This window comes from Typha angustifolia, chromosome 7, assembly GCF_048772165.1.
Source record: "Typha angustifolia cultivar Huaian chromosome 7, ASM4877216v1, whole genome shotgun sequence".
In the NCBI taxonomy this organism is placed as follows: domain Eukaryota; kingdom Viridiplantae; phylum Streptophyta; class Magnoliopsida; order Poales; family Typhaceae; genus Typha; species Typha angustifolia.
The window spans coordinates 15845021-15855226 of record NC_133245.1 but is presented as its reverse complement, the minus strand read 5'-3'; the positions used below and the strand labels follow the sequence as shown (position 1 = coordinate 15855226).

Below are 10206 nucleotides of genomic sequence, written 5' to 3'. Positions count from 1 at the left end.
ACGTAGTGAGGAAGGAGCCCTAAATTTTGCAATTGATGATGTCAAATGCCTTATGATTATTATGGCTCACAATTTCCAAATGATAAAATCATCATAGCCCTCCCTGGCTCAAATTGAATCTTAAAAAGTCCTCATCTCTGGTCATGCATGATCTCATGGTGAATTATCAAACGATACACATGATCTTCATGTAGCTGCTGACCATCAATTTCCTAAAGAAAAATTTAACCAACATGGCAATTTTGATCTCTCTACTTACTGGTTATGCTTGCTTGACGAAAAAGTACGGGTTAAAGTTAAATGTCACAATAATTTTTGTTACAGAAGCGGATCCCAATTACTGAGTAGTAGCTATCGAGACTATTTCTATGACTTAGAAAGCCATTTAATATATTCTCATCATCATACATTCTCTGTTAAAAATTCATGCCCTAAACGATGGGTATAACTTTAATACCTAAACTTCAAACCTTTGACCATTTTGCCGAAAATCTTACTCCAGATCAGTAGACTTGATAAGTTGAAATTTCTTCACAGAATTATTGACCACTAGAAATTGGTTTTCACTATTAAATTTTCTCCTGCCTGCCTTGCAGAAGGAATCAAGTAATCCTTTCTAGAAACACGCATCGTTCACATGCAAAGTTTCTGACCAGAAAGAAGGCTTTAACGTATCCAACCTGCCCACCTACTTGACAAGTGGACATTTGGCAAGAAAACAATTAACAAATTATGAACGGCAGCAAGAAATACTCCTGTCCTTCTGGAAGAATTGAGAGGAATTTCTGGCAAAAATATTACATTAAATTTGCCGTTTACCGTTAATCACGATGCATGCTGGCTGCCGCCCCCACCATGTGATGCAATATTGAGGATTACTATGTGCTTAACTGGAATCCTTATTCAATGAGCCACTTTTGTTTATAAAATCTTGAACAAATAAAAAGGAAAGAAAAAAAAAAAAGAAGAGATTAATGGGCAACTCGAGTCCAATCAGAAAATAACTTTATGATAATTTGAGAGAGCCAAAGAAAGTCTTGTGAATATATATATATATATATTTTTCGGGGTGGGAGTTGGGGTAGGGGTTGGCCGTTCTTTAAATTGGACATTCGAAGCTTCCGTATTCACTCTCTATGGTGCCGTGGCATGACACGGAAGCGACGCGGTTGAAGAGTCCACCACCATGCTCTTACCTCGCAACGTCTTTGCAAAATTTACGCGGCAGCCGTCCCCACTCTCTCCCTCTCTCTTAATCTCTTAATATCCAAACTCATTAATCCAGAGCACAACCATCCAATCCGATGGAAAAGAAACCTCTTTTAGCCTCCCACAAGGAGCGGTTATCTACGCGGTTATGGCGATGGCTCAAGACCCTCTTCTTCCTCCTCACAATGTTAGCTTCCCTCCTCGTCGTTTGCGCTCCTCCGCTACTAATCGTAGTCCTCGACCTCCTCCTCCCTCCTGCTCTCCTCTCCACCTTTCTTCGCCACAGCCCCACCTTCCCTGTTCCATCTCTCTGTGACCAACTCCATAACTTCGACATCCGGTCTTCTCTTATCGACTTGCCCCTCATCTCCGTAGCGAGATCACTTCTCATTCTATGTGAGTGCCAATTTACCACTCAATGATTGATGTGGATTTGAGTCATTTTTTAAAATTCTTGGTGCCCATTTAATTGCAGGTGCTTATGTCGTATGTGATGGGCGAGGCGCGTACTTGGGGATCACGGTGATCTGCAGTTTGGCGTCGGTTGGATACGTCTCCGTGAAGGGTGTTAGTATGTCTGGGACGGAAGGTGTTCGACGAATTCTAGCCGAGGGGAAGGACGGCTTGGTGGTCATCGAAGCGTTATTTTTGAGCTCGGTGGCTCTCGCCGTGGCCCATGTCGTGGTGGCTTATCGAACCAGTTGCAGGGAGCGAAGGAAGTTGCTCGTCTACAGAATCGACATAGAAGCAGTACGTATTTCTCAACTTTCCTCTCTCTGCGGCTTATCATCGAACATCTTTTATTCACAATAATTAGTCTAAACATGTCTTAAAGTCACCTAAAATTAAGCCGCATTATGAAAAGAAAATATCGGTATCAATCGTGATGCCCTTTGACAAGTGGGCTTGAATAAAATTTTCAATTTGCTTGATATTTATATCCGTACGTTTGGTCAGCTTGAGATCATATCCAGATTTTTAAAACGAATAGGGTTTTCTTCTGATACTTAAAGAGTCTTTCTTTCTTTCTTTCTTTGTGATAAAGGTGCCTTGGAAAAATTATGCTGCTTTTGACTATCGATAATGGAATTTAGGATCTTTATTCTCTTCTTAGCTGATCCCAAAATCTCTAATTTTGTGATTTTATATTTCAACTCAACTCATTTCATTTTTGTAGGTAAAACTAAAAAGCGGGCAGGCGAAAGGAGGAAAGCAAATGGCGAGTTAGGCCTCCCGGGCAAAAGGGTAGATTAAACTCTATATACTTGATGATACTTAGGCGTAACGTTTCTCGTGCCATTCAATGTAAAGAGGGAAAAAGAAAAAAGAAGTATAAATATAGCATTCAATTGTAAACAAATCTTCTCCAATTTTTGCTGTACATATGCCAAGCGAGAAAACTTTGCATCTGTTGCGAGTTTACAGTTGTCCTTCATTAGTCGTTTGAAATCAGATGCTTTTTTTTAAGGCATAGCTGGCATAAGATGCGTATATAGATTTATTCTAGATGTGCCAAAGACAAAGTGCTATGGCATCCTAAAAAGAAACTATATATATATAAGCAGCCCACTCGGCCCATAAAGAAAACTTTGAAATGAGATACAGTTGTAGGCCCATGGGACTTAATTTGGGCCAGGCTGCATTCGGATGAGCAAAATCGGGTTTAAGAAATCATATTTGAAGCAGGGCATCGTTTCTTGATGAAATGCGTGCGAACAGCATTCATGGAGGTCTCAGTGGTGTGCAAAAGCTGCAAGCCCTGTAGCCCTGCCCCACTGCATGGGACTTCGCTTTCCTTCTTACAGTTTCAGAAGTGCATTCTCTCGCATCCCTTTACAATATTAACATGTGAGTTGAATATTAAACGTCAAAGCGTCAAGATTCACCTGCACATAGATTAATGTGGATAATATATATGACGGGCGAAGTATATACGAGAGTTGGAACATGAAGCAGATTGCATGGTTAGCATGTTGGCCGAGGAGCACGTCACTTGCTATTCAATCTGGGTCCCACGTGTATAAGTACAAGGGCGTGTAGGTATAAAAATGGTGGTTTGGTGTCCCGTTGGTGGCTGACGTTTCATCCACCCTGATAAGCCTATGCCAACGGTCTTACAATTAACGTCCATCCTTTGTGGAGCTTCCAAATAACAGCAGTACTGCAGTAGCTAAGACGTCTTCTCAAGCTCTTACGATGCTGGCACTATCTGTTATCTTCCTAATCCACCACCTAATGAATGCATTAGAGACATAATGCTAATAAGAAAAGCATCGTTTTTCTGTGAACTGTACCTCCATTTCTGGCGAAGGATGTCATCTTTAATATGGAAGTTAATAACAAGCAGTAAAGCTAGTTTGACTGTTGGGATGAGCTAAGCATGGAGGTGGATATTTACTTGGCTACATTGGGAATCACATAGCAGCTGTAACAATCAGCAGTTCAAACTCTTCTCCTGCTCTAGCAGTTAGCTTTTCTAGCCCATATGACCCTTAAGGAAAGGTCATAATTTGACCTGGCCGTTAATTAATTATTCCCCTGTAACATTAACTGATATAATCTTCTCTGGCACGTTCTTAAACACAAACCGTGTGCATATCTTTAAAACATTTACTGCTGCTTTACATTAGCCTAACCTAATAATTGCATTGCAGTACTACGTGGGTCCACCTAGGCATACAAAAGAGACGTGCTTGTCACGCAGCAGAGCAATATGCCACTCATCCATAAGCTTACAATCACAACGTAACAAGAGCTAACACCGTGGCATGCACTTTAAACGAGACCACGCTCATGCTTGTTAACTTGGGTTAGCTACGCTCTAATGTTGTGTGTAGTGTACGTACGTGCTAAATGACAAGGAAGGCGATGCGAGAATGATGTCAAGCCGATGAAAGGGAGGCCGTGGCAACATTGATAGGATTAGCATCTTAGGTTAGATTATTTAAAAAAAAATTTAAAAAAAAAGGAAAAAGATGGTGGAATTAAGAGAAGATAGAGGATGATCGATGTGAGGTGCTGAAGGCATGAAAGGACCACCCAAGGGGGTTAAAATAATGTGAATAGCGAGGGGAGGAGAAGATTAAAGAATAGTATAAGGGAGGAAGAAGAAAGGGGAGAGAGAAGGGAGGAGATGCGGGCCCACAAGTTGTCTGGTCCCGAATTTAATTATGCGTTTTAATGGGAATTAGTTGGAAACGGAGGACCACACCCTCCTTTGGGTCGGCGCCAGCCCTATTTCGGGAATATTTTCCAGGCGCATCTATTCCACTGCTACTCTCCTCTTACACACCCTTCCCTTCTCTCACCTTTCTATCTCTCTCTCTCTCTCTCTCTCTCTCTCTCTCTCTCTCTCTCTCTCTCTCTCTCACTTCTTCTTCTTCTTCTTCTTCTTTTCTCTCTTGCTTTGGTTGCTTTGATGGGAGTAGTAGGAGAGAGAGGGCAAAAGGCTTAATAAGTATCTGTCATGTTCTGGTGAGAAGGTCTGGTCAGGACCAATAGAAGGCCATCTGGAAAAGAAGGCCACTTTGGAGCAATTGGGATTCGTGCCAATCCGAGATCAGCCACTCTTTCTGCCGAGGAAAAGAGGCAATAATTAAAGTGCTGCAGCTATTAATTGAGAGAGAGAGAGAGAGAGAGAAGAGAGAAGCCATATTGATGTGCCCATATCCATATAACAAAAGGAGTACAAGGAAGGATCTGGGACAATTAAGCCCATGCGGCGCCATGTTGGTTGATTTGTTCCACTGGAAGGACGAGCGGTCGATTAGAAAAGAGTGCCTCTTTTCTTACTTTTAGTTTGTTATGGTGCTTTGTTCGCTATGTGGGTGGGGACTGCAACTTATATCCTCCTCAACTTTGGTGGTTGTGCTGAGGATATCGTTCTATCTTCTTTAGAGAAGCCACAGCTGGCTTAGTGGGTCTCACTCCGCTTCTTCTCTCTGACTGTGGATACAACCAGTCTTCTCCTTCTCTTCCGAAATCGGTAAGCCATGGCCTACCTAGATTTCCCTTTGGTCTCCACTGCCTTCCTGTAATTATCACACGTTGTCTGAGATCGATCAAGTTGTTTTTTTCTTCTTCTTTTTTCTAATCTATCTCCTTTTGGTTTACTTTTGATGTGGGATTTCTCTTTGCAGATTCCTATTTGTGCTGCAAGATCCAGTTCTCTCTTTTTTCTTTCATTTCGAAAGGCTCATCATCATCAAAGAAACCTCCATCGATCCATAGTCGTTTTATTAAATATTTCTGGATTAATATAGAGGGATGGCCCATGAGTCGCCTCACCATCATCACCAAGAGAAGCATCATGGGACCATGATCTCGGCCGGTCTCGGCTACCCAGATTTCCTCATCACGAGCAACGCAACGTTGCAGGGATTCGATTCCAACCATGAGCTTTACAACCTCCAAGCCGGGATGGAGATGCTCGGGATCCCCTCCAAGCCCCAACAAAACAGCATCGAATCGTGGAGAGGCTTCTTCCCCAGAGGCGGCAACTCCTCCGGTACGAGCGCCTACTCGCAGACGTCAAACTCCAACGACAGCCTCATGGTTGCACCCGAGCAAACATCAATGAATATTTCATGGCAAAGTTCGAATAAGATGATAGTTGACGACTCCTCCTTGAGGTGTCTATTCCCTCCCGACGGCGATCAGCAGCACAGCCATGGCTTGTCGTTGTCGCTGTGCAACCCCGAGTCCTCCAACGCCGCCTTTAATCCATCTTTCCATCACAACCTCTCTCCAATTCAAACCATATATCAAGAACCTCGCCAGATGAGGAGTTCCAAGTACTTAATTCCAGCTCGAGAGCTACTAAATGAGTTCTGTTGCCTCGGAGGAAACAGCGGTCCCTCGAAGCGCAACCAACCTAAACCAAAGCAGTGGGGAGAAGGCGGTTCTTCTTCTTCCTCCTCTTCTTTGAATCCATCTCTCAACTCTTTGGACATCCTCGAGCTTCAAAAGAGAAAATCTAAGCTCTATTCCATGCTAGAGGAGGTCAGCTAGCTACTTCCTTGCTAATTACTTTATCTCATCATGCATCTTGGTTACCAGAAGAGTGAGAAAGAAGTCCAAATATTTCGTCTTCATTATTATTATTATTATTATTATTATTATTATTATTATTATTTATTATTTTTGGTTCAAACGGGAGCAGTGGTGAATTGATAGGGATGGAAACTTTGAGTTTTTTTGGGTTCAATTATGCCGGGCTGCGGCATTTACCATTAACCTGGTGCTGCGACGCGGCAGCGGCAGGTAGTTATTTTAGGGCATTCCACTCACTTTTAGAAACCTCTATTCCCCTTCCCTTAAATAGGTGTCTAGGCCTATCACCCCTCCATCCCGTAGGCCCTTACTTGATGGAACCCACGGGGATACTTTCTCTTTTGTACTCCTAGTTCCCTTTATGTGTTCACTTTTAAAACACAAGGATTCATCATTATTTGTGTAGCAAAGTTGTAGCTATGCGAAAAGTTCCAAGTACTAAACTATCATATGCTAATTAAAGCTGCAATGCTACAAAAACAAAATGGGATAATCATTTTGTTCAAAGGATCACATTCATGCTTATTAAATAAGAAGCCAATCTAATTTTACTGCCTCTCTTTTTGTGAACGAAATAGGTGGATAGGAGATACAGAAGATACTGTGACCAAATGAAGGTTGTGGTGTCGTCATTTGAGGCGGTCGCAGGCGAAGGATCCGCCGCAGTCTACTCGGCACTGGCGTCGAAGACTATGTCGAGGCACTTCCGGTGTCTGAGAGATGGAATTGTAGGGCAGATCCAAGCAGCAAAGAAGGCGATGGGGGAGAAGGATCCAATTGCACCAGGGAGTACTAGAGGTGAGACTCCAAGGTTGAAGCTACTCGACCAGTGTCTTCGACAACAGAAAGCATTTCAACAGGGTGGATTGGAGAGCCATCCATGGCGGCCGCAGAGGGGACTTCCCGAGCGCTCGGTGTCGATCCTTCGCGCATGGCTCTTCGAGCATTTCCTCCATCCGTAACTCCCTCCTCCTCTATCACTTACCACTTACCCTAGATGAAAAATTAGATCTATCAATCACTTAGTTAGTTAACAGTCAATACTTGGTGAAATTACTGTCCACGATTTACAATATATTTTAGCTTAGAAGTGCACATCAATGCATGATGTTGCCATAATGAGCTGTGGAATAAAAGTTTTCTTGCTTTGTCATATTTAATGTCACATAGGGTATATCGCTTTCTCTTGGTCATAGTAATTCATTCATTAAGCTTCTACCAGCAATATTTTACCCTGTTGAGGTGGATGCTAATGAACAAAGAGTAGCCTAGAACGTGTCGGTGAGAAGAATAAGAATTTATAAGTAGAACTCTCAAGTTAGTTACTATTTTTTTTTTCAACTTATATATCACGATTTTGACTGCAGGTACCCTAGCGATGTCGATAAGCATATATTAGCACGGCAAACAGGACTCTCCAGAAGCCAAGTAAGCAACCTAGTATTATAGATTCTTAAGTAATTAATTAATCCCTTTTTTTTTCGTAGAAGTGTCCCACTAATTAATTTTCTTATAGGTATAAATCTTACAAGATCCGATCTGCTTACATCTTTTAATAGTTGCAATATTTTGGAAGCTAGATCCTATGCGTACTGTCCTAAGGCATCTTAAAGAATGTTTCAATAATTGCTGCCCTGAATTCACCTGTAGGTCTCCAATTGGTTCATAAACGCCAGGGTCAGGCTATGGAAGCCAATGGTGGAAGAGATGTACTTGGAAGAGACAAAGGAGCAGGACAACCATTCCTCGCACAAAGCCACCATCCATGAAGACAACAGTTACAACAACACCAGCCGGCCGGGTCAACTCGAATCAAGTCAAAACCCTAACCCTAATCCTAACTCCTCCAAGCTCCACGCCGTCGAGCATAAGCCGACGCCGGCCGATCTTCTCCACGAATCCGGGTCCCTCTCCTCCATCATAAACAGCAGCCATCACCATTCAAGCTTAAGAGACGCCATAAGCAGCAAAGCCTCCGAACACGGAGCTCGCCACTACCAACAGACTCCAAGGTCGACCGACAACTTCGGCGTCGTAGATATGGATTTCGCTTCTTACAATCAATGCAGTAACCAGAATTTCGGAGGGGGCGGTGGTGGTGTGTCGCTAACCCTAGGCTTGCAGCAGCACAATGGTGGAAATATAAACCTATCGTTCTCGCCCGCCACTCAGAATTCTCTCTTCTTCTCCGGCGAGCCGATAGAAGAAAACCCATCAGCCCAATTCTCCATTATAAACGGGGAGGCGCAGAACCTTCCTTATCGAAACCTAATGGGAGCCCAGTTGCTGCACGACTTAGCCGGGTAGAAGCAGGTAGGGTTCAACTCGGAGGTTGAGGAGGATAGAGACGTGAGAGCAGAAACATTGGTGGGTATAGTCTATTGGCTTTTGTATAATATTTTGGCCGAAGGTAGGGTTTATATGTATACATATCATTGCATGTAGTGGATCCTTTGCTGTTAGGTGGTGCTTTGTTAGAGAATGTTGTGGCATGCAATAGGAGGATGTGGTGTCACCATTTGGTGCAGGAACGTACAGATGAGCTGCTTTGATGAGGTTGATTGATACATAGTAACAAGCTGGCCATATATACTTGTCAAGGTATTTGAACTCTCTCTCTCTCTCTCTCTCTCTCTCCGTCCCTAGCATATGATACGTAGCGACACCAAGCATATTTCTTTTGATGGGTGGGGTACGTAATCCCAGATCTAATTCTAGCAGTTCTCAGCATTGTAACACTACCGCTACGGCTTGTTGATCTTGTGGCTTTGGTGAAAGGGACTTGACTCCCAAGTTACTGTCGTGCTGGGATTTGGCTTCGCACATCAAAAGTTGCAGTTTTTGGCCTTCAAAAAACTACGAGATCCAGCAAACAGAGTTATCCGTTGTCATGTTCTTATCCTTTTAAATCTTATTCCATGTGGAAACTTACGCCAGGAACTTGTAATGTTGTATGATAGTAAATTGATTAGGTGACTGAGGAAGCTCTGCAAGTTAATTACTTGATGCTATACATGATAAAATTTATCCCTTACGTTTAAATGCTATTCTTTTGAAATTTGAAAGTCTCTTTGAGGGTACGTAAGGGCTATGTATATTTATTTTCTCTCAGCTTTTGTATTGATGGGAGCCTCTCTTGGACTAAAGCACCTTCAAAGAGATATTCGAATATATATATATATGTTTGAAGATCGGACGGGGCTAGATCCATTCAAAAGGACCAGCTGCCAATCAGCATTCCGGACTCCGTGTGCCCGGGACGTTCGAACTCCCTCTTGAGTCCCGGAATGGTGTTTGAACGGGTCTGTGGGTGTTTAAACTCCCCAAGAATTTTTTTTTTCCTCCATTATGTTACTCCTATAGAAAAGCCAATACAGACGCTTTACGCCCAATCATTCCGGATAACGCAGAAACTAAACAGCAAGGTTCATCTTTGACCTACAACTGCAACAAGAAAGAGGTGGAAAGCACTGTTTTTTAGGGTATGAAGCCCGATGTGCTAGCACCTGCCGTTGCTTCATCAAGACCATGAATATATGCAATGCCGTCCTTCGATCGGCAATTCTTATTAGATATCTTAAATATTTAAGTTAGGATTTTAGGGTTATTAAGCAAGAAAAACTTTTTATAGTTGGATTTAATTAGTGGATTGAAGCTTTGCATCACTCATGTATATTATTAAAATTGTCAAATCATATAAATCTGATCTCTTTCTTTATTTTCTGTGATTACTTACGCCAAAAGTTCATAAATTAGATTGTATTTGTCCATTACTATTCATTGGATTAGTGCGGGTGTTTTGGATTCCTTCCACTGCCCTCCACCTAATTCTTAGTGGGAGTTTTGCATAACAATATATATATAAAGGTCATGAGGGGCTTATATCATTCCTTCCGAGATCCTGTATATAGGAGAAATGTGTTCTTAAGTCAACTTTCAAGAAAC

General features: G+C 42.4%; 2 protein-coding genes across 4 annotated transcripts; both read left to right on the top strand.

Moving 5' to 3' along the window:
- The first annotated feature begins 1150 nt into the window (after positions 1–1150).
- Positions 1151–2618, top strand: LOC140762879 (uncharacterized). Its single transcript, XM_073100856.1, has 3 exons — positions 1151–1605; positions 1685–1959; positions 2387–2618. The coding sequence occupies exons 1-3, from the start codon at positions 1305–1307 to the stop codon at positions 2435–2437; spliced, it is 627 nt and encodes a 208-aa protein (XP_072956957.1). The 5' UTR covers positions 1151–1304; the 3' UTR covers positions 2438–2618.
- A 1815-nt stretch (positions 2619–4433) lies between these two features.
- Positions 4434–9303, top strand: LOC140762091 (homeobox protein BEL1 homolog). 3 transcript variants are annotated; one of them, XR_012104697.1, is made up of 6 exons: positions 4434–5194; positions 5349–6210; positions 6840–7219; positions 7629–7689; positions 7912–8628; positions 8725–9303. XR_012104697.1 is itself a non-coding variant. In XM_073099709.1 (5 exons), exons 2-5 carry the CDS (start codon positions 5476–5478, stop codon positions 8566–8568), a joined length of 1833 nt encoding a protein of 610 aa, XP_072955810.1. In that variant the 5' UTR covers positions 4434–5194; positions 5349–5475; the 3' UTR covers positions 8569–9237. The 3 variants fall into 3 exon arrangements, 1 of the variants encoding a protein (XP_072955810.1); XR_012104696.1 differs by having other exon boundaries at positions 8707–9303; XM_073099709.1 differs by having other exon boundaries at positions 7912–9237.
- The last annotated feature ends 903 nt before the right edge of the window (positions 9304–10206 follow it).

Excerpts from the sequence above, each read along its gene's own strand:
- LOC140762091 (XM_073099709.1), top strand. The coding sequence starts at position 5,476 with ATGGCCCATGAGTCGCCTCACCATCATCACCAAGAGAAGCATCATGGG. Across the intron at positions 7,220-7,628 it reads TTCGAGCATTTCCTCCATCC|GTACCCTAGCGATGTCGATA; the intron begins GTAACTCCCTCC and ends TTTTGACTGCAG. Across the intron at positions 7,690-7,911 it reads CAGGACTCTCCAGAAGCCAA|GTCTCCAATTGGTTCATAAA; the intron begins GTAAGCAACCTA and ends ATTCACCTGTAG.
- LOC140762879 (XM_073100856.1), top strand. The coding sequence starts at position 1,305 with ATGGAAAAGAAACCTCTTTTAGCCTCCCACAAGGAGCGGTTATCTACG. Across the intron at positions 1,606-1,684 it reads GAGATCACTTCTCATTCTAT|GTGCTTATGTCGTATGTGAT; the intron begins GTGAGTGCCAAT and ends ATTTAATTGCAG. Across the intron at positions 1,960-2,386 it reads ACAGAATCGACATAGAAGCA|GTAAAACTAAAAAGCGGGCA; the intron begins GTACGTATTTCT and ends TCATTTTTGTAG.